Source organism: Apodemus sylvaticus, chromosome 5 (genome assembly GCF_947179515.1).
Source record: "Apodemus sylvaticus chromosome 5, mApoSyl1.1, whole genome shotgun sequence".
NCBI lineage: Eukaryota > Metazoa > Chordata > Mammalia > Rodentia > Muridae > Apodemus > Apodemus sylvaticus.
The window spans coordinates 139,715,299-139,741,247 of record NC_067476.1 but is presented as its reverse complement, the minus strand read 5'-3'; the positions used below and the strand labels follow the sequence as shown (position 1 = coordinate 139,741,247).

The 25,949-nt window shown below is 49.3% G+C and overlaps 1 protein-coding gene across 1 annotated transcript; it reads right to left on the bottom strand.

Annotated features, from left to right (window-relative positions):
• Positions 1-7,158: 7,158 nt before the first annotated feature.
• Positions 7,159-25,639, bottom strand: LOC127684662 (uncharacterized). Its single transcript, XM_052181546.1, has 15 exons — positions 25,531-25,639; positions 23,738-23,954; positions 21,677-21,781; positions 20,591-20,722; positions 19,987-20,071; positions 19,832-19,895; positions 19,367-19,452; positions 18,631-18,813; positions 16,018-16,071; positions 15,587-15,736; positions 14,362-14,429; positions 14,157-14,202; positions 11,836-11,899; positions 9,171-9,250; positions 7,159-7,188 (listed from the first exon to the last, which is right to left on the bottom strand). The coding sequence occupies exons 1-15, from the start codon at positions 25,637-25,639 to the stop codon at positions 7,159-7,161; spliced, it is 1,473 nt and encodes a 490-aa protein (XP_052037506.1).
• Between the last annotated feature and the right edge of the window lie 310 nt (positions 25,640-25,949).

The window sequence follows — 25,949 nt, the reverse complement described above, 5'->3', positions numbered from 1 at the left end:
AGTTCATGCTAGCATCCTGAACATGGGCTCGAAGGGGACAGTGTGTCACTGTGTCTCTCTTTTGCTTCCCAGCATAGGCATAGTGATTAAAACTTATTTGTGTGTGCTTTTTACACTCATTTGACTTTTAATTGTCTTATGGAGAACTGGTGTCCAAAAGTGGCTTGCTGCATGGGGCACTGGTGTAAGGCTAAGTTCTGTAACAGGATGGGCCATGGATGATGTTAGTGCTCTGCCTTGGGTCTCTTCTGTTCTTTGTAGGGCGCTGTCTGATGGCCTGAGCCTTTGCTGTCTCTTTTCTCACGTTGTGTCTCTCAAGCTTCTGTGCCTCTCTTCTGGGCCCGAGGTTTTTCTTCTACCTCCAAAGAAGGCTGCAGGGTTCCCTTCCCTGAAATGTTTACCATTTCCCCCTGTTCATGACGTCACAGAGTCTGGTGCAATCCCAGGGCTGAAGCAGCATAGGGCTGTGTGACCCCAGGTCACCATGGCAGTTCCAGTTCTCCACGTGCTGAGCATGGTGCAGTCTTCCTATTTTCTGTTGGCCCTTCCTGCAGCCTCAGCATGCCCACTGCAGGTCTTCTCCTGACCACAGTTGTCCTGGCTCTGAATGTCTGCCACTGCTCCCTCTCCAAAGTCCCCAGTGTGGTCTTGGTGAAATTCAGATGCAAAGAGCAATAGGCAGCTGACCTTTTCTCTCAGAGCACAACTCAGAACATTACCCATGATGCTCAGTAGAAGACAGAACCCAATGTTTTGTCTTATTTTTTGGACATTTGAGGGACATTTGGCCATGTTTTTCATGCCAGCTGTGCCACCTCTCAGTGATTTGACCTCTCTTTTTGTCCTCAGTAGTCCTCTAGAGACAAATGACTTATGGAAGAGGTAGAGAGTGGACACATCAGGAGGCACTGTGGAGGCTCCTGGTCGCTGATCCTCAGGAGCTGGGGCAACCATTGAATTCTGCTAATCCAGCATGTGTGGAGTATGTCATTCAGGTCAGATTTCCCATCTGGGGACAAAGGGCTGACAAAAGCCAGCTTATTTCAGACACTAAGTGATTTGACCTGCTGATGTGCCTTTGAAGGGAGAGCCTTTGAAGGCTGTCCAATGCTGGCCTGACATCACAATTGCCTTTGATAAGTAAGGTAGGTGCCAACTCTTAATGGCCTCTGTGTGAAGAGATCACTATAGGACAGCTGAGCCAAAGGTGCCCTGTTGATACAGGCATCAAGTTTTCCACCTTTGATTGCTGTGTCTTTAACCTCACACAATGCACACCTGCCGGACGGCCTTACACTTCTGCTTGTAATGTGTTTGTCTGTGTCTTGTCTCCTGCAAGGAGAGCCTGAGTTGGGCCTCTTGTGTCATTGTTTCTGTGCGGTGATCCATTCCGATTTTTGGGTGTCACAGTTCACAGTGTCTCAGAACTTTTGTAATGTGGCACTGAAGTGTGGTCCTGTGTGCATAGTGACTTAGTGTCAATGAGGTCTTATTTTCATTTTTCTAGTACTAGGAATTGAACCTTTACTCATATATTCTAGGCATGTACTCAACCCCCAAGCTATATCCCAATCTAACATGTTAGTTCTTTAACTTAGTATTATTATTTAAAAAATAAGATTAATATTGATTCTATGTTTGTGAGTTTTTAACTTTCATTTATGTGTGTGCATCATGTGTGTGCATCATGTGTGTGTCTGTTGGCCCTGGAGATCAGAAGAGTGGGTTGCAATTCTTTGAACTGAAGTGTTGGATGGTGAGCCACTGGGTTGCTCTTGCCAATTGAACTTTGGCCCTCTGAAAGAGCATCAATTTCTTTCATCTACTGGTGCTTCCTCAAGCCTTATAATTTTTTTTTTAAAGCTGGGTGTCATTAAACAATACTGTCTTCACACTTGCTGTTGTAGCTGTTGTAGCTGTTGTAGCTGCCGATAACTGTGATCTCCTGGTCTTGTTGCCTCCTGTTCCCCAGCACAGCGAGTTTCATCCCTGTCCTACCACACACTGCTTGCCTTCCTTCAACGTTCAGAGTTGGAATAAGTCATTCAAGGTGGTGTTCATCCTTCTAACTCAGTGTCCATGATGGCTGAGATTCCTTGGTCTTAATTAGTTTCTTGATGTGTTTTGTGATTTACAAAACATGACAGCCCTATAGCTTAGAAGAATGCAGAATTTTTGACTGATTCCAGCTTTTAGGGCCAGATGGACCAGGAAGTAGATCATAATTGAGCTGCCTACAGGCTGTGTGGCCTTGGGTCATTAGCCAGCTGTTCTGTGCCTTAGTTCCTGCCCCTTCCTTGTGTATGATATCCTCTCTTAGGGTTTTCATGGATTAGACCAGGTGGTGCACATCAAGCCATCAGAGCTTGCCTGATAGAGATGAGTAACTCTAATTTTCTTTCTTGTTCCCCTAAGAACTTAAAAAAAAAATCAGTTTATGTGTGTCAGTGTTTGCCTGCATGTATGTTTGTGTTCTATGTAAGTGCTTGGTGCCTGTGGAGGCCTGACGAAGGCATTGGATTTCCCAGAACTGAAGTTAACGATAGTTGTGAGTCACCAAGAGAATGCTGGGAATCAACCCTGGGTCCGCTGGAAGAGCAGTCAGTGCTCTTGACTGCTGAGCCTGCCCTCTGTAGTTTGTTTTTCCTTCTCTCCTTCTTTTCCTTATCATTTGTATACTCAAGTTTCTTCTGACCCTTTTGTTAGATTTTATTTTATTTACATAGCAGTTCAGTGTGTCCCTATTTGCCAGGGTTTTCTCTGTTTGTAGTGATGAAATGTGTATTGTTTCCACCTCAGTGCTGGGGTCTTTTGCTTGCTAGACAAGTGGCCTTCCCCTGTGCTAAACCTTCAGCTATAAAACATGCAGTTTATGTTTTTTTTTTTTTTTTTTTTGGTAGAATGCAAGATACAAGATGGGTTTTTTGTAATGACTTAGCAGAAGGCAGTTATTTTCATTAGGAAGACAGTCTTCTTGCTATCCTCTATTTCAGCCTGTAGGCATGCTACTGGGACAGTTCTAAAGGCAGTGTGAGTTTTATACCTATTAATTTTATACCTACGGTCAGGTCAGTAGTACAAGAAGCCTCCTAGGTTCTGAACCTCTATAGAGGCAACATGATCCCAGGTCATTGGACCTGGAGGGGTTGCAGTGTGCAGTGGCCTTCTGAGTATCAATACTGTTCTGAGCTCAGTACGTAAGTGGTTTTTTGGCTATTGTGAAGTATTAGACATCAGTGTGTCAATGGAAGCCAACCACATCTGACTTCAGGGAAGATCTCTGGGTATTCATCCTGCACTGAAGGATAGTGTGTGTATAGCACCTGGATATTGAGCTTCTTTGGGGTGGAACTGTGGGGGTGACATCATGGATATTGGAACTCTACTGGGAGTAGGTTTTCAGCAGCTTCCTGTGTACAGTGGATATCCTGGAAGTATCATGTGAAACTTACCTGGGAACTTCTCCTTAACTTTGCTCATCCTAGGTTTGGTCACATATCTGTTGTATCTTCCCTGAAGTCAGTGTGTAATTATCCACCTGGGTACTTGTTCTGTCCCAGGAGCAGTATATTGAGTATTCTTGGGTACTAGGACTTGAAAGGTCTTAGGCAGTCCAACAGAAAGTCCATATATATCAAAATGAGCTCAGACTGGACTCTAGGAGGATTTCTGGTGGTTGGATAAAAGGAGCATTCCTTAAGAACTTGTGAAATAGGTTCACATCTGCCAAAAGGAGTCTTTTCCCTTAACTTTGGTAGAAGGGACACATGTCGCCATTGACATATACACGTACTTGCATATCAAAGCCCATGACAGCCTCCATGGCCCTGTTAGTGGTCAGCATCCTTACAAGGTATTGCTTCTTTCTTGTGGCCATTGTGGGGACATCTCCTTTAGTATTAGGCCTGCATGGTGAAGTGTGTACTTGGACCCTTGCTTATTTGTGTGTATTTATCTCCTTGGAACTGGGTTTGCCCTTTAGTCAATGTGAGGGCAACTCCTGGGTATTGGGCCCACACCAAGAAAAGCATGGACTCAGCTTTCTGTGTATCAGCATATAGGTTGCTTCTTGAGTACCATGTCTTGTTGAGTAACAATGTGTTGTTGATCCCTGATTATATGTTTGGTGGCCTGTACTAGGGGCAGTGTGTTTCCGTCTCTGGGTGCTGAGCCTGCCCCCCACCCCAGTGATCACATTCATGTGAGTTTCTAGGTCCTGGATTTGTCTTTTGGTCAACTTACAGCCAGCCCCCTGGATTCTGAGCCTGCTTATAGGTGGCAGTCACCCCCTGGTTAATGGGTCTCTTTCTCAATAGGTGAAAGGTGGTCTCCTGAATCCTTTCTGTAGACCAACATGTGAGCAGATTCCCGGGTCATTTTGACTTTAGAGTACAAACATTTCACTTTCCAGACTCATCCCTCTTCTTGAGCTCCAGTGCATCACAGGTCACCTTCTGCAACTGTAGCAACACAGACATGGCTTTTCATGGCAACTTTTATAGTTTCCTACTAGCCAGGCATGAGGCAGACAAGAGGATGGAGGAGACAGGGGAAATGGGAGGAAGAGGAGGTGGAAGGAAGATGAAGCAGGACCTCCTGGCGCGGAGAAGCCACAAGTTGCAAGAGATCTCATAGCTGGGGATAGAGTAGTGTAGCGGTAACTCTGCCCAATCTAAGTGTGCAGTTTATAAATATGGTAACTGAGTTGTGCGTTCTTTGCATGGGCTTATTGGGGTTGGAGATTTACTGCAACAAAGTCATGTTCCACATGACTAGGAATTCATCTTAGGGCTTGAGAAAGACAAGGCTGATTAACCAGGAAGTCAGAGCTTCAGGAGATGGAAGTGGTTACAAGGAAGCATATTAACCCGTTCTCCATCGTGATCTGGTCTGTCCTCTGTATCTGGTTACACTGATGTAACAGAAGTGTCATGGTAAAACTTCAAGGCACTATAGATAGCAGAGGAAGGAGACAGACACTCTGATTTAGACTACTGGCATTAATTTAAAGGTGTGCCAACTGGTAGGTAGGATTAAAGTTAGAGAGGTAGTAATCTATTGGTTGCTGTGAGTAAATTAAAAAAGATTTATTATTATTAATAATTAAACATTTTTAGATTTATTATTTTATGTGTATGAGTGTTTTGTCTGATGTATATATGTACACCATATGTTTATCTATGGATGGTTGTGAACTACCATGTGGGTGCTAGGACCCAAACCCAAGTCCTCTGCAAGAACAAGTGCTCTTAACAGCTGAGCCATGTCTCCAGCCCCTCTATTATTCCCCCTCTCTCCATAGCTTCTCTATGTAGTGATGTCTGTCCTGAAATTCAATTCACTCTATAGTTCAGGCTGTCCTTGAACTTACAGAGATTCACCTGCCACTGCTTCCTGAGTACTGGGTCTAAAGGTGTATGCTACCACACCCAGATTATGTGACTTTTTTTTATAATCATAAAACAAGAAGTCTTTGAGCCAAGGCATTTACCACACACATCAGTGGGGACAGCAGGCAGGTAGGTGGGTTACAGTAAAGGAGAGAAAACTCTGCTATAGGTCTCAGAATATTCAATGATATTCTTAGTTTGGGATTGGAAACTAGTGGTCTATTATACATTATAAAGGTTTTATCTGATAATTGAAAAGGTGTTTGGTTAGACACAGAGGTAGGTAATAAATAGCTAGTAGTATTGGAGGCTGTTTGCAGCCAGCCTCTGAATCCAGTGAGGAGGCCATCCCTAGGCAACAAGGACTCTCCTGCATTTGTTGCCATGGCAACTATCCCACACACCCTGCTCAGGTAGCATTACCTGCATCACCTGCACATGTTGCCACCTATGTTACCCATGTCGCAGCCGGGATAAAAGACAGGGACCCCAACTCATAGCCCTTTCTTTTCTCTTCCTTGCTTCTTCCCCTCTTTCAATAAAGACCTCCAAAGGTGAGAACTGTGCTGTCCAGGAATACATTGCTTTCAGCTAACAGCTAGTAAGCAAACTATAATTTTGGCTCTGGATCTGTAACATTTTAATTCTCCACAATTACAAAATTCCAATTAGTCAATCAGCTTTGTAAAATCATCAACACCGGTGTGTTTTCCTCCTGGGAGTTTTCTGGGAAGGATGCTTCACCCTCAACTTTATTTAGTCTTGAGAGGTCATCTGGGCTACGAGGGAAGCTAAGTTCGCTCCCCAGACCTTGCTTGTCAGGGGAGGTGGGGATTTTTCTTTCAGTATGTAGCAGCCTTCCTGCTGCAGGCTGTGCTGGGTGCCAGGAGCGAGGGGCCCCTGTGTGGTATCAGTTTTTCTGTGGTATCCATGCCGCCATCTGTAGTTCTGACAGCAGCTCTACTGTATCCTGCCCAGGTCACATAATCTAGAGAGGCAGGTGGAGGATGTTTCTGGGACTCTGCTCCACAGCGGTCCTTATTCTGTCGTTCACAGCACAGGGTCAGGAGCTCTGAGGCGTGGCTGTCCCGGGGTCATCTGCCTTGAGGTTTCTCTACCTCCCTTAGCCCTGTTCCTTTGCACTCAAAGACCTCAAAGCACCTCTGGGCTTCCGAGGTCCCCTCCTAGCTGCCCTCATTCCCTCAGCATACTTCCACCTTCCTTCTTGGCCAAACTTTTCTGGAGTACAGATTCCTGTGTCCTTCCTAGATTCTTGCAGGGCCTGACCTTTGGAGGATCAAAGAGCTTTCTCCTTTTTATTTTTCTGTTTCTCTTCTCTCTCACCTCATGCCCTTTACGGATAGCTCACTCTAGCCCAGGCTGGCATGGAATACACTCTGTAGCCTAGGCTGGTCCAGACACATGACAGTTCCACTACCCCAGCCTCCCAAGTGCTGGGATGATGAGTGTGAACCACTACTCCAGTCTTTCCTTCTGCTCCTTCCCTGGTGCTGAGTAAGAACCCAGCGCACTTTCCAGAAGAGTCACAGGAGAACTGGAGCTGGGAAGAATGCACATCATTTAAACACTTCAAGGTTTAAACACTCCCAGCTCTTAGGAAACACAGCAGACTCAGACCCAGATTCACAGAGGAAACATCTTTATTACAGCTGCGACCTCCACTGCAACTGGCGCTGACTGATGATCGTGGACTTCGGGCTCTTGACCATGTGCAGCTGTGGGCAGGGCCAGGGCCCCAGCAGAGCAGCTACTCAGGAACGGTCAGCAGAATGTAATCCTATAGACAGAGCAGAGTCTCTTTATGTGCCCCCACTTCTAAGTCTGTTCCTGACACTCCAGAGGGGCCCACACCTGTGACTCTAAGACAGAAGAGTCAGGGACCGAGTGGATAAGGGCATGGAGTGGAGAGGAAGAGGAGTCTTGGGAGCATTTATGAGAACAGCGAGGCACCAGAGCTATTCTTGAGACATGTTGAATGTGTGAACAAAGGCCAGTGAGCGAATGATTGAGAAATCAGGGCAGCCATGTAAGGACGTGTACGTGGCGTCCTGTCCAGCTCCAGCCGGTGTTCTTCCCTCTGAACTACAGTCTGCGTGGTGCACTCCACAGATGTGGAACTAGCAACCTGAGCAATGGTACAAGGCAGCCTAGAAGCAAATCGGCAAGTGAGCCTTGCTTCTCACAGGTCTGGTTCCGAGCCTTCAGTGGCTAGAAGGCTCTGGTTGTATCCTGGCTCTGATCATTCAAATTCGTCAATGGACCCCACACACCCTGGTCAGCACCTGACCTGATGGTCCCAGGACTGGTGGCATTATTTTTAGGACAGTCACAAACCCTGAGTTACTCAAATGTGTTTCTTCAGACCTACTCAACTGAGAGTCTCTCTAAGGTCCCTAGGCTGATGTCAGGGAGGAGCAGCAGGCTGGGAAGGGGGAAGACACAGAGTGGCACCATGAGGCAGTGGCTGCTGCCCTTCCCATGGCAGGGTCTTGAAGGCAGGCTTCTGTAGTCAGGAATGGGGACAGGAGCACGTGGCCTAAGCTTGGGGTCCTGAAGCTCAAGTCCCTCCTGTTGCCCTGCCACTTCCTCCTCTCTTCTGCCCTGTCTTTCCTTTTGATGCAGGGTCCTGTTATGTGTAGCCCAGGTTGGCCTAGAACCCGTGATGCTCCTGCCTCCACCTCTTGAATGCTGGGATGTGCCACCACCTTGGAAATCTTTTCAGGTGGAGAGATGGGAACATGAGGAATTTGTCTGAGGCCTACCCTTCCTACCAATGCCTGTCTCCATCTCCAAGATCCCTGTCTCTGTCTCTCTGTCTGTCCTGTCCCTCCTGCCCAATCTGGAGTTTATTGTGGTCACATCCAGCCTTTAGGAGATATTTTATTATGGGAGATATATTCTGTTAACTTGAGATTATGTTTCTGTCTGCCTTCTAACTTGTTCTTTGACAACTTCCTTCAAGTATTTTTCATCTTTTTATTTTTTTTAATTTTATTTGTATCTATGTGTATGTTTGTATGCCTATGTGAATATTTGCCATGCATGGACATGGATAAGAGGGGATCAGATCCTCTGGAGCTTACAGGTCCTGGGAATGGGTCCTCTAGAAGAGCAGCAACACTGAGCCCCCAGACCTGGAACTTTAATTAAATGAACTTTCCTCCACTTGGGAGGAAATGAAGTAGGATAGAAAGCAGGATAGGCCTGTGAGCAGATCCCAGGTAGCCCCTCAGGGGCTCCTTATGCTTTCTTTCCTTCAGGTTGGCTGCCTCTGGCCTCCTACCCAATCCCTGCTTCCCACTGCTGGATGTTTGTAGAGAGCAGGCACTTGGTACAATGGCACTATTTGTGGATACCCTGGGTATATCCAGGACACCTCAGTTGTAGGGAGTTGGGTGGTCCTTGCTGAGACCATTAACTTTGAGGTCAGATAAAGATTCCTGCTTTGTCACCCTGGCCTGGTTTTTCTCTCTTTCTAAGCCTCGAGTCTCCTCTTGATCAAAGTGGGAACAATAACGTTGACTTTGTTTATGTTTGTTTGTATGCCTATGTGAATGTAGGGGAGATGATCTTGATGATCCCTGTGTTTTGGCTTCCTGAGGAACTCATGCCAAGGCCTGAGTTGCTTCATCTATAACTGAAGTGTCACATCCAGGATGGTTGTGAGGTGAGAGGCTAAGGGTTTTGGAAGTGACCTCAGGTTCTAACTTCCTGCCCATTTGCTGAGCATCATAGGGAGACCCCCTCCCCTGTACCTACCTCAGAGAAGTCTATTTGAGCATGGCTGAACGAGATGCCCTTGATGTTGGCCAGTGGGAGACTGTGCTCACTGAGCCACTCTGCAAGAGAAAGGCAGAACTCAGGGCCTGGTGGTCAGGCTGTCAAGCAGGTGTGCTCGGGAGGGAGGCTGTGTGTAGTTATGGTTCCCAGGCCCTGGCCAGGGAACTTAGGTACCTCCCTCTTAATCAGACAGCCCTGATGGCAATCAGCCCAGGAAGCAGACTTCACTAGGAGTGTACAGCTTTTCACATTTCAATATGACATTACCATATTTATAGCTATCCTGGGATATATTCATAGCTATCCTGGGACACATGTGCCCTATGAACCACAGGTTGCACACCCCTAATTGACTCGTGGTTCCCCCACACCTTCACTTACACCTGTCTTTTAAAGGAATATTCTTCTAAAATATACTCCAGATCTGTGAGTGCATTGTTAGGAAGCCCCCTTGTCCGTGGTGTTTTGAGGAATAGTCAGTTGGTTGAAGGTTGAAGGCTTCCTATGAATCTACTCAGGAAATGCATTCTATCTAATTCTCACACTGACCCTAAAAAAATCCTACCATGGCAGTAGAAATGCAACATCTTGAAAATAGATGAGACAGGAGTCTGAATCAACTGGAAACCTGAAAACACTAGAAATTTGGCTGTCAGACAATATCCATATATCAAAGAAGACAAATATTCACAGATATGCTTGCTTGCCAAATATCTAAAAACTAAGCCTTGAATCAGTAAATTTATAGAGCTGGTATTTTGCAATTAGTGCTTCTGTGACCTGACCATTTGGTTGGATGATTTCCAAAGACTGAGTGTGAGTGACTGAGGGCCTGGCATGGCCTCCCACCTGTGCTGAGCAGCCTCCTTTCACCCCGTTTCTCCCAGCTGCTCTGGCCTTGGAGTCATCCGGCACCCTCTCTTGGCCCAATGGTCACCTGGAAGTCTGGTGGTGGAGGCGTACAGAGGAAGAAGAGCCCATGTGTTTGGTCTCCATTTGTCCCCAGACCTTGCTGGGCCCTCAGCCTGAGCGCCCCTCATTCTAGTCCCTTCCATGGTGCTTGCCCAAGTCTCCCCAGTGCTGTTTCTTACCTCAGGTTGTTTCATTCAGCCCTCTTGGGTTTTCTCACGGGCTCTCACCCTCCCCTTTCCTCCTCTAGGTGGGGTTGTAGTATGAGCAGTGCCCATGGCACTGAGCAGGCTCCTGGCCTGGCATTTAGACCTCTCATGACCACACTGAATTCTGTGCCTGGCCTGCTTTCTGGGTTGGCTCTTGACCCTTGTGGTGTTTTTGGGGTGTACCACACAAGCATCGGGTGAGAGCCTGTGGTGGGCACAGAAAGAGTAGGTCGGTCCTATCTCTCAATCCCTTGCTGTCTGACCTCTCTGGCTGTCCTGCTGGGCCTTCTTCTGCCACCCGCCCTGTGCCAGCTCCCCTTTTGAACAGACTTGCTCATTTTATTTCCAGAACCTTCCCTGGCCACCACAGACCTCAGGATGGAAACCTGTCTGGCATTCGAGCCTCTGCCAACTTCCCAAGGTGATCGTTCTCAGAGCACAAAGATCCTCAACTGAAAATGTGGGAAGTCGGGGTCCTGGACTCAGCTTGGCCAGAGATTTGCTAGGTCACGTTGGACAAGTCACCTAACCTCTCTGGATCTATAGAGTGAGCCCATCTGAAAGATGAAAAGGCTGAGCTACGGAATCCCTCATGAGTTAATTTTTCTGTCTCTCTTCCCCCTCCTCCCTCCCTCCCTCTCTCTCTCTCCCTTTCTCTCTCTCTCTCTCTCTCTCTCTCTCTCTCTCTCTCTCTCTCTCTCACACACACACACACACACACACACACACACACAGAGAGAGAGAGAGAGAGAGAGAGAGAGAGAGAGAGAGAGAGAGAGAGAGAGATCCTATATAACCTGGTGTGAATCTGGACAGGATGCTAGGAACACAATGAGAAACGTGAGGACCTGTGTCTCTGGAAGCTCACCAGGCAGTAGAATACTGATCAAGTAAAACCATGGGGATGGGTGATGGGTGATGAGGATACACTGTGCCCAAGGAATGGCCAGGCCAGGAAGTCCAGAGCTATGGACTGCCCCTTTGCCTTCCTAGCTCACCTCTCAGCGGTCTACATTGCCTTGTCTCAGCATCTGAGGAGCCCTGGGAGAGTCATGGAGTTTGGGAAAATTTTGATTCCTGATAGCTAGAGGTGAGGATGATGAGTTGTGACCTCCAGTTTCAGCCTCTTTCATGTGCAAATACCCACCCTGTTGGTCACATTACAGTGCGAGCATACTTTAGCTGGCCTGTTGGCTTCAGCCCGTCTAGCGTTCCACTTGGGACCATTGACTCAGCCCTGTAGTTGCTGAGCTGAGAGGCCCCTCCCCTCAGAGGCCCCTCACTGTGGCTTTATGTCCTCCCTGATGTCACTCTTCCAACCACCTGTCCATGCTCTGAGCTTGCAGCAGCATTAGCAGTCTCTGCCACTGTGTTAAGGGCTCAGGGATGAGTTGCTTCTTGCTTTGCTGGGAAGTCAATCTCAACCCAGGCATCTGTGTGCAGCCCCCGTGAACAGGCCCGGTGCTGCCCTCAGCAATGTACTGTGATGTGTGGCTGCACTGAGAGGTACAGTGACTGACACTCACGGTTGTGGTGAGGCAGGAACCACCTCTTCAGGACAGTCAAGAGCAAGATCTTCAGGTGCTCTTCCTGCAATGGGAAATAGGCAGTTCAGTTACTCTAGCTTGACACATGGATGGGGAGAATCTATTGTACAGATGCCACTCAGAGTCTGGAGATGTCCTGCAGATGCCACCTTAAAATACCCAAAGTCTTCCTTTGTAGTCTAGGATGGCTTTGAAGTTGCTGTCTTCCTGCTTTAGCCTCCCTAGCTCTGGTGTTACAGGTGCCACCTTATCTATCCGATGCCACTTTTGAAGGACTTTGGAAACTTTGGGTCAGATTAGTGAAGGGCCATGGCAACCCTGAGGGGGACAAAAAGGAGATACCCCTCCTCCCCCCAGCCAGGCACCAACTCTGCAGGTCAGCCCTAGGGAATGGAAGAGATGGGTCTATGGGAGCCCAGGGTGCATGTTCACAGGGACCAACTCTGGGTCGTGTGAGCGATCCTTCTAGGACTGAGAGCTGCTGACAGTGGGATGCATTGAAACAGCCAGCCTCCCATCAACCAGGGTGTGCAAGAGGGTCCTGATCGGGACTGTCCCAACTCCTCAGAACACATTCGAAGACTCCTTCAGATACTTTCTGTTTGCTGGTTTACTTGTCTGTGGTATGGGTGGGTAGCTTATATAAGGTATAATTTGTCATGCGTAGTCACCCTGATCTGATAAGTCACAGAAGAGCTTCCTGACCTGAGAGAAAGAGTCTTATTGTCTTTGACCCAGATTCTATGCAAGCGAAATGATGTGCTAATAACTATAGTATTGTGTAGGGCAGGGCTGGATAATGGGTCTCATGAAAGGCCTGGGTTCCAGTCCCAGGGAACTCTCCCTACTGGTTTCTTGGTTCATACCCTCACTCAGCCCCACCTCCCTGGGACTTTCTCCCTTAGGATTAGAGGCTGTGACACACAGGCCCACAGAGAGGATGGGTGGGTATGGGAAGAGGGCTTACTGTGGGCAGCCTTCTTCCCAAGCAGGAGCAGCTCAATGTTTGGGGGAATAGGTACAGGTGGCATCAGCAGCGGCTCGCGCTCAGGGACGGAAGGCCGGCCAGTGGGCTCAGCCATGTCACTCAGCTCTCGGCGCCTCTGCGTTCCACCCAGAGAGCAAGACGAGCCCTTAATAAGGTTGCCCCATCCTGATGAGACCAGTTCCTGACTCGTGTGTGCAGTCACCATCACCGCCTGGGTACCCCATCCACCTGTCCAACCGTGCCCTGCTGCAGGTGCAGGCCCCATGGCCTTCGCAGTGCTGCGTCTCCTCTGCTCCCATTCTCAACAAAGCCTCCATCTCATGCTGAGGAAAGGCCATCCCAGTATGGCCCCAGTGTGACCTGCCCTGCCTTCTCTTGATGTCTTGCTCCCTGCTCCAGACTCCTGTCCTTCCTGTGCCCTTGGGGCATGCTCAGTCCTAGGTCTTTGGTTTACTTCTCCCCACTTCTGTTTGAGTCTTTGCTTAACAGCTCATCTCCACTGGGTACTGGCGGCGTGCACTTTTAATCCTAGCACTCAGTCCAGAGAGGCAGGTGGATCTCTGAGTTCAAGGCCAGCCTGGTCTACAGGGTGAGGTCCAGGACAGCCAGGGCTATACAGAGAAATCCTGTCTGGAACCCTCCCACCAAAAATGCTTACCTAAATGCATCCCTCAGATTCTTTTTTTAAAAAAAATGATATATTTATTTTCTGTGTATTGGTGTTTTGCTTGCATCTGTCTGTCTGAAGGTGTAGGATCCCCTGAAGCTGTAGTTACAGACAGTTGTGAACTTTCATGTGGTGTTGGGAACTGAACCTGGTCTTTTGGAAGAGCCAGATCCTGACTGCTGAGTCATCTTCCCAGGCCCCAGACTCCCTTCTAGTGTTGCTGATGCCTTGCTGACTTGCTTCTCTCTTCATGGTGCTATCATCGGACTCTGTGCTGTATAGTTTGCTTTGCTGAGGTTTATAGGCCCATATAAATATATGGTTTTATGTGGGCCTGTGTATGTCTGCCAGCACCTGAATTTCAAAAGGGTGGGGACCTTTGTGTTGATACTTGACCCATCTGTGTACCTAAGGCAAGGCTAGGTACATAGTGGGTACTCACTTAGTATTTGTTATATTCATGAAATAGGCAAGCCAGAGCCCAGAGGCCTCACCCTACTCCAGTGGGAGTTGGGGGCTCCAAGGTGAGATGGGATTAGGGACAGAGTATGCCTCTGACTTTAAGTCCTGTGCCAGTGACTTGAGACCATTTACAATGTGCATTTATGGAGCCTGTAGGGCACAGTCTTGAAGGAAAGGACTCACCTGCTTCTCAATGATGGTGGGATAGGAGCCCAAGGTGACCACAGCACTGCCAGAGGGAAGAGAGTAGGTCATGAGTGATTTGGGGCTGGGTGGCTGTCTAAGCCCTGCCCTCTGTCAGGCGAGATAGGGGCTGCCCTCCCTCACCACTCCTTGTCTCCCCACCTCTACTGAGAGTTGTCTCATGTTCCCAATTCAAACCCATTACCCGTGTGGTGTGAGTTGGAGTTGTTGTTTCTGATTCCTTAAGGAGAACTCGCCTCTGCAGAAGAGTTGCTGTGAGGGATTGAAAGCCAGCAGAGCAGAGTTGGAGTTGTTCCTACCATGGGGGCCTCTGGCCCCCAGTCCCAACTGCACAGATTTCTGTTCTGTCCCATGGTCCTTACCCTGTACCCATGTTGCTGTCTTCCCCACACTGTATATAAGCCTCACTGGGAGAGGGGCACTGAAGGCGCTGGCTGCTCCTGGGGGGCAGGGGAGGCTAGGCTGGAACCTGGGGCAGCCTCAATGGAAAGGCAGCCTTGGTCCTGGAATCAGCCACTGGCTTCATTGCCTGTGCACATGTTGGGAGGAACCCAGAGCCTCACACTAGGCAAGGGCTGTGCTACTGAGCAGTAACAAAGAAAGCCGGACTGTTTTCTTTTTTCTTTTCTTTTCTTTTCTTTTGTTTTCTTTTCTTTCTCATTATTATTATTATTTTAAGTGGATTCTTGCTGTGCTGCCCAAGTTGGTCTCAGACTTTTGAACTCAAGTGATCCCTCTGCCTCAGCTTTTCAAGTAGAGGACTATCACAGCCGGCTCTCCTTGGTTTTGTGTGAGTGTTGATACACCTCTGAGAAGCATGTGTACAGGTACAGGGCTTTGCACCCCCCCCCCATGAGGAATAGCTAATTCTTGGCCATACAATGATGCTATCAAAGACCTGAGGACCCTATTTCATCCTGAGGATGCCACCCAGTGCATCTATGCCACAATGACTCTTCTGTCCCCTCAGCCAGGGACTTTCCAGTTTGGAGGCCAGGGCATTCAGAAATAAACCATTGTAACTTGGCAGTGGGCGGTGGAAGCAGCTGTGTGCTCCAGAACTCTCTCCGGTGGCCAGAGCTGCCAGGAGCATCTTGGCTCCAGTTTTCTTTCAGCTTCATGACTTAGCCAAGCCTAAGCTTTGCCCAAGGCAAAAACCAAATCCTTTAGAGACTGTGGAGTACTTTGGAAGCCCTAGCTACACCCTCTGGAGCCAAAAGTTCTTTATGGCCTAGGAGGTCTTTGGGGAGCCCCAGTGGGAGACTAGGAGTACAGAAACTAGTGTTAATGTCTTAGCAGTGGGCACAGATACCCACTGGTAGAAGATGGTAGTGGGATTGGTCATGGCTGTCCCATCTTCCTGCCCTCAGGCTGCAGACTGGGAACTAAATCCAAGCAGTTTCACTCACCCAGGCAACTGCACTAGAGGAGGCATTGGTCCCATGTAGCATCAGTAAGCCCTGCTGGGTGACAGTGGTCCTGCAGTCATCGAGGTGGACGGTGGGGGGGTCTGGGGCACTGATGATCAGGTCCAGGCTCCCTCTGGTCAGATTATAAGCCTGAGTGAGGTAAAGCAGAGAAACTGGAAGGAGACTTAGAAGATGGCTTTCCTTGGCCTTAGCTTGGAAAGGTGGGAACAGGACTCTTGTGAGGCAGGGGACTGGGCTTTTCTTCTTGTTCTACAACATCTTACTGCATTCTCTCACTTCACATCCTGACTCTGTAAAGGGGCGCAGTGACTTTTGGAGTCCATAGCAGAAAAATATAACATGCCCATGGAATCTTCTGGTCCAGCCTGCCTAGCACAGGGTGCTGGGGGAGGGGTAGGCATCATACCTACCTCTGGCAGGGACTTCGAGGTGGTCAGGGACAACAGTTCCCAGAGGCCAGTTTCCTAGAAAGGCAAAGACTGAGTCCTTTAGAGTCCCTGGCGTCCTGTAAGTGTGTCCTGAGCAGACTGAGGGCTCTGGCAGATACCTGCCTGCACTGGACATACTGCCTGTACACAAGTTAGCTCAGCTCATAATGAGTCACATGTGTGGCTGTTCAGAGTTGTTTATCTGGAAAGGCTACCTTTCTATGATTTTTATAAATTTCTACTAACATTTTTTATACTTTTTTTGAGCCAGGGTCTTGTGTATCAACCTTGCCTCAGACTCGTGATGTAGCTGAAGTCTTGACCCTCCCTGCACGTGCTGAGATTACAGGTGTGCAGAAGCCTGGGATTGAAGCCAGGGCTTCATGTATGCTAGGCAAACTAGGCAAGCTCTCCAGCCACTGGGCCTTTGCCTGTGGCCTCGTACTATGGAAAGTTCTCTAGCCACAGTGAAACAGAGAGAGTCTTATAGAGGCATTCCATGCTCCACAGATACTCCAGGAACAGTTTCCTGCTGAAGCTTTACTCAACCATCCATGCTCTACTGAGGTTCAGGGAATGGTAAGCACATTCTCCAGTCTACAGTGACTCACATGTCACCACAGAGAAGATTATAGAAATGTCTGAAGTAAAATTCACCTAGATTCTCTTTCCTTTTCCCTCTGAATCTTATTCTTAGAGGTAACTATTGTTGACATTTTGAAGTATATCCTGATAGATTTTTTCTGTTCACACTCAAGCATGAACAGAAAGGAACATGCTGGTCACACAGTCCTGCACCTTGTTAGTGACACTCAATTCTAGGACCTATAGAACAGCACCATTCTTATAAAGCAATGTGTCTTAGTTCACACGGCATGGAGTCTGATTAAGTTTACTAGTTGCTTGGTGATACGTCATGAATTAACTTTGATTTTTTTTAACTCTGAAGCAAGTGAAGCTATAAAGGACATCCTGCAGATGTGTTCCTGCCCACCAGCATAAGAATTTCTTCAGATATAGGGTTCATTTCTAACCGTCTCAGAGCTGTCACACACATGTGTGTATGAAGAGTAGTGGAGACAGGAGACCTTGCCTGTGGTCAGTCCCCCCTGTGGATGACCTTGAGCAGGTCACTTCTGTAGTCTGGGCACTCATTGGTGTAACTATTTTAAACAACTTTCTTTATGTGATGTAAAGTTTCTTGGTATAGCATGTTCCTCTTGTGGTGTCCTGTGGATACTTAAAGTTTTTCAGATTTTGGAGCATTTCTGATGTCAGATCTGAATTTTGGATGCTCAGCATGTATATGCATATGCACTTTGCACATATAATTTACACATGCAATTTTATATATAATTATACATATATGCACATATATAACTATATATACCTATGTAATTATATATGATGTTAGAGTGAGGTCAGTGTTTAGGAGGGGAGAGAGAAAGAGGGGAAGAGAGAGAGAGAGAGGAAGAGAGAGAGAAAGGGAGGGAGAGAGAGGGAGGGAGAGGGAGAGGGAGAGGGAGAGGGAGAGGGAGAGGGAGAGGGAGAGGGAGAGGGAGAGGGAGAGGGACAGAGAGAACACATTTTCTTAGATCTCTAGATACAGCAGTCTTGAAGGGGCCGTGTGAGGAGATGGCATTCATACTGAGACTACCAGTGAAGAGGAGAAGGTTCTGGGAAGAAGGAGAGGTGTGTGCAAAGCACGAGCCAGGAATCAGTGCAGCCTGTATGCTTAGACCTCAGGGAGGCAGGAGGCAGAGCTGGGAGGGACCAGGGATCAGACTGTCCAGGAGCCTTGCTTTTACTCTGGGAGTGGGGAGACGCTGCGGGCTTTGAGCAGTGCTGTATATACAGTGGCCTTGCTTATTGTTCCCATCCTCCTTCGGAGGCGCTTATTCTCTGAGACGTGTGTGTGTGTGTGTGTGTGTGTGTGTGTATGTGTGTGTGTGCATGTGTGTGCTGTGTGTACTATGTGTGTGAGTTGTGGGTGTGTGCATATGTGTGTGCTGGGTGTGTGCACTGGGTGTGAGTTGTGTGTGTGTGCAGTATATGTGTGTGCTGTGTGTGCATGTGTGTATGTGCTGTGTGTGTACATATGTGTGTGTATGTGTGTGGGTTGTATGTCTGTGTGTATGTGTGTGCCCGCTTGTGCCCACTGTTTGTCTTAGTATTAATAACTATTCTAATAAACTCTATACTCAATAGAAATCTCAGTCTCTCTTGTAAACTTCCCCCCCCCCAACCCTTTTATTTACCAGAACATTTCTTGTTCAATTTTCCTTTCCCCTATGGGACTTTGATCTCTTATGGTAGGGACCTGTGTGCACAGGGCCAGCACACTGTAGGCTTTTCTAAATATCTGCTGTGTAAGAATGAGCACGTGTTACAAAGAGAGAAGGGTGTGGGTGTTCCTTTTCTCAGATAAAGGGACTTCTGTTCTGGGTTCTGAAAGATCAAAAAAAGCTAGTAAGGTTAGACTGCTCAAGTCTGCAGTGGGGAAGTGACTTTTGTGACTGGGGCCTTGCCTTTACCATGTAAGAAACAGGGCAGGGGCATTTTGTTCCTCTCTAGTGCCCATCTCCCTCTGCTCACCGAGGAGTCCCAGGGCTTCACGAAGATCTCCTGGCTGGTGTAGAGACAGGCCAAGATGTCATTGTAGATTTCTAGCCAAAAGGCAAGATCTGCCATGCTGTTTTGGGATAATCCTGGGAGAGGTGGGGGAGCCATGTGCTCTGACCTTGGTGCCCGCTGGTGTGGGCCACAGGGAGTCACAAGCTTCAAAGAAATGAGAGAAGACTTTGAGTGGGGACAGCTCCCCTGGTGGTGAACCTAACCAGCAGAGTCTTATCATCAGATGGGAGCCATTATGCTCTGACCATAAAGAAACTGAGGCCCCGAGAGGTGATGCCATTCATTCAAATCCTCCACGGGAGAAGGGCTAGAGCTGAGTTCCTGAGCACACGAGGCTCCCTTGCCTCCACGGAGCTCCACTCTGGTCTCTGAACCCTGTCCCTCCTGGACCTTCTCGTCCTTCCTGCCTTCCATTACAGAGACACGAAGGAGCAGTGGACAGGAGCTGGGCAGTCCTCAGCCATTCTCTGTCCTCAGTTTCTCCATCTGGGAGCAGACTCAGCTGTTCTCCTGCTCGTTCCCTGGGCTCCACGTTCTCTGTCCTCATTCACTGACGGCTCCCTTTTCTCCATCCTCTCTTGCCTGTCTTCCTCTTCCCGCTTCGCCCCTTCATTCTGGGAAGCCCTGTCTCCCTTTCTCTTTGCCCCTCCTCACCCAGCAGGTTCCCAGGGGCCCAGGGCAGCCTAGGGTCACTCACCTCCATTCTCATCAGGATGGCTCCCTCTGCGAACTCCGTGGTGGTCAGATAGTACTGGAAATCATTGGGACCGGAGATGACCGGAGCTGTGTTACAGAAATAAAACCCAGCTCAGGCAGAGGTAGAGGTGGGAAGGATGCTGTGGGAGGCAGGGAGAAATCCCTTCTCCCCTGCTCAGCCTTAGGGGTTTTGATGGCTGAGCACGAGCCTCCTGGAATAAGGAACACTTATTGAATGATGGCTTTGTGCTGGTTGTTGGGATTGTTCTAACAGGCCTTGCCTACAAGCCTTCCCTTGATCCTGCTTATCAGATAGGGGGAGTGACATATGACAGTTACAGACTATATTGTCCCATCTTTTTCCCCACTAGAAAGTATCCTGTAGCAGGGCTATCCTGTCTCTGGGCATATTCCTATAGACAGTGCCTGGCACATGGCAAGGGACATCTGACCAGCAGCAACATACGAAGGATGATGTGTAGCATTTCTTCTAGCAGGAAGTTGATCAGGTTTGTGGCCACAGGGCACACCTAGAGGGAGAGAAGAGGGGGTTCCCGCTGGAATAGAGCCATGGTAGAGGGTCCTAGGTGGAGGCCACACCCCTCTCCTCTGGTGACTCACTATCTTCTGGAGGAGGAAAGGCAGGGATTCCTCCAGGATGTTGGTCACCAGTTTCAGCAGTTGGTTTGTCAACAGGGTGTCTGATCTAGGGTAGGGGTGACAGGTAGGTGTACACGGGGTATGCTGAAGGCATGGGCAGGGTGGGGGCAAGCACAGCTGGGGAAAACCGCTCTAGGTAGGACAGCAGGACGGCTGCAGTAGCTACCTTTTCCTTTCCCAGCATCCCCACATCCTCTCCTCCTCTTCCTCCTTCTTCCTCCCCCCCCACATCTATATGTTTTTTTCCATGATTTTCTGCATTATGTCCTGATTTGCATTTGATCTTTTATAAAAACCTTTGGGATTTTCAAGCAGGCAGTGGCTCCCACTGGCAATGGAATAATTGATCCCCTTGGGTGTCAGGCTCTGTGCTACATAAGTCGGTTAGAACCTCTCCTCCCCAGACTGTTCCATGTGGGCTGAGGAGTACTGTAAGCCCTAAAACCGAGGCTCCGAGAAGTCCCAGAAGTGGCCAGGACCACTGCAGAAAGGGCTGCCCTGGTGCAGGAGGAGCCAGCAGCTGCTGTGCTCAGGGCAGGCTCAGAAAGAACTCAGAGATGCTCACCGCTTCAGGATCTCAATGTTCAGGCTTCCAGGTGGCGCGTGGCACTCCTCGAAGGCCACCTGGGTCTTGTTGCCTATCTGTTCTAGCCGTACTCCAATGCGGATGTTCTTGATGGCTTCTAGCCACAGGATCCTGTAGGGACAGTACATCTGGGCAGGCTTCTAGCCAGTCTAAGGCTGAGACCAGAAGTCACGAGCTGGCTACAGCTTGCATTAGAAACTAGGAGAGCTCTTTAAAACACAGAATCTGCTGGCAGTCTGGGCGGTACTAAGCCACGATTCTCACAAGGGCAGCAGGCACCTGCACTGAGTGTGACCTTGAGACAGAACACATGCTCTCCCAACTGGGTCATGAGTTTTATTGTTGCCACACTATCCCAACCAAGGCTGAAAGACACATTTCTCAGGGCCCTTGACTCTGTCACAGCACTTCCTTAGGCGTAACACCTCATCCAAGCACCGACAAGGGTCAGCTTAGCTTCTGACACCAGATGAGATCAAATGCATTCCAGATGGAGTAGTCATAGTCTCCTCCATTAAGTGGTAAAGTTACACCAAAAACCATACTCCTAAGAAAGGCAGGGACTGGTATATTCCCAAAGGGCGCTGTGACCCTCCTTACTTCACTAGCCAGCATGTGTCTGTATCGCTGCCTCTGCAGGTGGCCACATGTACAACCACTCAGTTTGCAGCTGTGAAGATACACTTCTGACCTACTGCAGTGGGAACTAGAACCTGGTTCTACACTAGTACCTTGTTCTAGACTAGTACCTGGTTTTAGATTCATGCCCAGGGAATGGACACTCTTGCTTTAGCTGCCCAGTCCAGGAGTCTCAGACCCTTCCTAGACTGTCCCATCAGTGCCAGTGTGCCCATGTGCACAAGTAATATGGGAGAGAGTCCTCGTTGCAGGCTCACTGAATGACCCAGGGCAGGCCTCGTCCCCATTCCATGCCTCAGTTTTCCTGTAAGTCAGTACTTGAAACATGCCCAAGTAGAAGGTCCTTGTGACCCTTGTGGTGACACATGGCATTTGTTAGTCTTGCCTCCTGGCCGCGTGTGGGGAGGAAGTGCCATGGGTACTTACTCCAGGAATGAGAGGTACAGTTTGCAGCGCAGTGTGATCTGCAGCAGGCTGTCACTTAAAATTTGCAGGGTGACTTCTGGTCCCTTGGCATCTTCTATGACCAACCTATGGGAGGCATGGGGGTGATGTGTCTGGCTCTGTGTATATCTGGAGTACTTAGAATGGGAGTTGATGCCAGGAGGAGTAGAGAGAGCTTTTGGGCAGCGTGTCCTTACACAATGGCCTTCCAGAGACCACAGGACTCTGCTTCTAGTCTCTAAGACTTGAGGATTTGGGAAGTCCTTACCCTTCTCTGGGTCAGCCTCTAAAAAGCCAGGGACTGTAGCTTAAATTTGTACACATGAAACCTGCTGAATCTAAGTACCTGCCCCTGGGCCAAGGCTGTAGCTCAGTGGGAGAAGTTTTGGTGATGTACATGGGACCTGGGGTTGACTCCCAGGTCTCATGGATAAGAGTCTGAGCTTTTCAAAATAAAAGCCAGCAGGCAAGAACACAAAGAAGCAAGAGCCAGCCCCTCTAGCTTCCAGGAAGGACTCATAGGCTCAGCTAAGCATCCTTAAGGATATACCCCCCACCCCGGCCCTTCTAAGGCCCTAGGGCCTCTCCTCCCTCTGCTTAGTGGGGTCAAGTCTACACTGTGTACACCAGTGCCAGCTACTGATTCCCCTGGAGCCACCAAGGCTGGCAGCAACATGTTCTGTCACAGGGAGGAACCTGGCTGCCAGCATGGAGCCTTCTGGAGGGGGCTTCTTTTCCTGTTTGTTTCAAAACAGGGTCTTGTATGTCTGGGCTAGTCTTAAACTTCCTATGTAGCTGAGGACTGGATTGCTGATCCTCTTGCTAGCCTGGAGGATATTTTTAGGATCAGTCCATGTGGTGTTTTCCTTTGTTCCTCCCAAGTCATGTCCTGGGATAGGCTTCTAGCCGTGGCATAATTACCCAGGTCGAGTAGGGGAATTGTTGACAGTACCAACGCTTGGCATAGCTGGGATGGCATTTGCTGCGTCCCAAGCCTCCCTGGGCAGTGTCCCCACACTATATAGTTCCCTGACCTCTCCATTTTACTTCCACTAGAAAATCCATTTTGGAGCCTGGAGTCTTAGGCTATGGGTCTTTCCTTGCTCATGTTGGGGAGGGACTTGTGCATTCACAGCTGAGTCTGGGGCTGTGCAGGTCACCTTGAGGGAAACCTGCCTCCAACCAAAATCAGTACTGTTCATCTAGGTAGCTTCTTGCTCTACTAGGAGGCTTCAACTCAGGGCCTTCAAGGCTGAGCAGACAGCAAGGTGGGGCATCTGGGCATCAGCTAAGGGACTGTAGACCTGACACTAACATTTGTCCTGTGGGAGGTCAGGACAGGTGTGGCCAGATTTTCATGGGTTGCACTGTGTTCCTGCATCCAAGTTCAGGGTGAAGTCCTGGCCCCTAGTACTGCAGACCATGACCTTATTTAAAAAGACACTGGCTGCCAGCATGATTAGTAAGGTTCAAGATTAGAAGTCATACTAGAGCAGGCTAGAATATAAGCCAACATGGCTGTGTCCTTAGAGAAAGGGACTTTGGACCCAAGGATGACCCATGAGGTGCCAATATCAGGCATCTGGTACCAGCATCAGAGTCTTAGTGAATGAGCAAGGGCTGAGCCCTGCTTCCAGGAAGCAGCTGCAGACCCCTGTCTTGGCCTCCATTCTACAGGGAGACCACTGGCTCTGGACACTTTAGTGTGGTTGTCCTGACAAACCACACAATTGGGAAACTTGGATCTTGAGATATATTCATGTCATTCAAAGGCATGCGGTTAACTGAAACTATTTTGGAAACACTATTCAAGTTTGTAAAGCATAGGAGTGAGGAACCACAGAAGGGAAGACCTTGCTTCCTTCCTAGAGGGATTTGGAGAGGTCTGGAAAGGTAGCCACACAGTACGGAGGCATCTGCTGTGTGTGCTCAGGCTGGGGAGATGCTGTGGACCCCAGGCTGCCTGCCCACCTCTGCTCCACTTCATAGGGAATGGCCTCCTGAGGGAGAAGAAGGGCTCAGGGTACTGCACCGGCCACTCACCCAGCTGTCTTCAGCAGTTTCTTCAGCTCAGGCATAGTCTTCCCAGAGAGCAGGTCCCCCACGAGTGACAGGTCTAGCCCACTCTTCTTCCCAACAAGCTCATTTCTGACGAAGGGCAGGCGGTCCAGGGCAGACACACCCTCACTTGGGGATCCAGTCAAAGTCATCCTGACCACACCCTTCAGGACCTCGTGCTCTTCTAATAGATCAGAGATGTCTGGGGACAAAACAACTCATCAGCTTTCATTCAGCCGTTCAGCAAACACTCAATGGCACCCGAACCCAGCTAGAAGATAAGGTCTTATGAGGAGACCAGAGCTCAGATCTCAATGTATTTCCCAGGTTGTTTTCAAACACCTGTGCTTAAGCCATTGTCCTGGCGCAGCCTTGTCTTGCCACCTAGCTCAGCTGGTAAGTAAGTCTGCTCGCTTAAGGAGCAGTGTGGCTCCTGCTGCTCTGGAGTGAGGAACCACAATGGCACACATGGCAGTCAGGGAGAAAGACAAACTAGAACTCAGACCATCAAGTAAGTGCTACAGAGAAACACTTAGGCACCGAGGGTGACTGGGGTGAGGAGGGTCTGCTTCAGATGAGAAGGACCTTGAGAACAGCAGGGAGAACAGCAGGAGAATAGCAGGGAGAAGAGCAGGAGAAGAGCAGGGAGAAGAGCAGGGAGAACAGCAGAAGAGCAGGGAGAACAGCAGGGAGAACAGCAGGGAGAACAGCAGAAGAGCAGGGAGAACAGCAGGGAGAACAGCAGGAGAATAGCAGGGAGAACATCTGGGAGAACAGCAGGGAGGACAGCAGGGAGAAGAGAAGGGAGAAGAGCAGGGAGAACAACAGGAAAACAGCAGGGAGAACAGCAGGAGAACAGCAGAATAGCAGGGAGAAGAGCAGGAGAACAGCAGGGAGAAGAGCAGGAGAACAGCAGGGAGAAGAGCAGGGAGAACAGCAGTAGAAGAGCAGGGAGAACAGCAGGGAGAACGGCAGGAGAATAGCAGGGAGAACAGCAGGAGAATAGCAGGGAGAAGAGCAGAAGAGCAGGGAGAAGAGCAGGAGAACAGCAGGGAGAAGAGCAGGAGAACAGCAGGGAGAAGAGCAGGGAGAACAGCAGGGAGAAGAGCAGGGAGAACAGCAGGGAGAACAGCAGGAGAATAGCAGGGAGAACAGCAGGAGAATAGCAGGGAGAAGAGCAGAAGAGCAGGGAGAAGAGCAGGAGAACAGCAGGGAGAAGAGCAGGAGAACAGCAGGGAGAAGAGCAGGAGAAGAGCAGGAGAAGAGCAGGGAGAACAGCAGGGAGAACAGCAGGAGAACAGCAGGGAGAAGAGCAGGGAGAACATCAGGCAGACAGGCAGGTTAGCAGGTGCTGTGTCTGGATAAGGCCACTGAAGAGGTTTCATCAGAGGGCTGTGGAATCCAGGAGAGACCTGCCTGATACAGGGAGATCAGAAGATGCTTCTGGAGGAGAGGTGGTAAGGATTTTTCTTCCAGGCTCAGTTAGCACATACTACATTGAGGAGGAGAGAAAGGGGGATGTGCTCACACCAGCCAAGGAGGCAGCCATGACCTCTATGTGGTGGGCAGGGGAGGTGGTAAGGAAGACCCTGGAGGGTTTGAATGACAGGGTGAGGACTGCTTGTGGCAAGAGGGAAGCACAGCAAGAGCAGAGGAGGGGCAAGGGCAGCTTTGGCGGCTGGCAAATGGACACCAGAGGAGGAGAAGCCCAGAGCTGTTGTCCACTGCTCTGCCTTTCTGGAGGCCATGCTTCTCCAAGCTCATTCCTTGAGATTCACCTGTTTCCAGCTGGCTCTTGTTGATCCGCAGGAAGAGAGGATGGTGGGTTGTCCCTTGGGCTTGGGGCAGCACCCCCCAGCATAACAGCAGTGCCAGCAGCAGCAGCATCTCCGCTTCAGAGCCTGGAAGTGAGAGCCCATGTCCTCTCCAGGGACCCCACTTGGCACCCCACCCCCGCTCTGTACCCCAACCCTTCTTTTCATGTCCTAACAGTCCTGCAGTGGGCCTGACTCCCTTATGGTAACATGTAAGTGGCAGAGCTTGGATCTGAACCCAGCATGCCTGGATGCTAAGAACCTCTGCTCTGTTTCCCCATGTGATGGCGGAGGCACAGCAAACATGGGTGGGTGTGGGTGCTGATTCCCTAGTCCTTACCACTTCCCGAATGGGGCCTTCCAGATCTCCCAGGCCTGTGTCA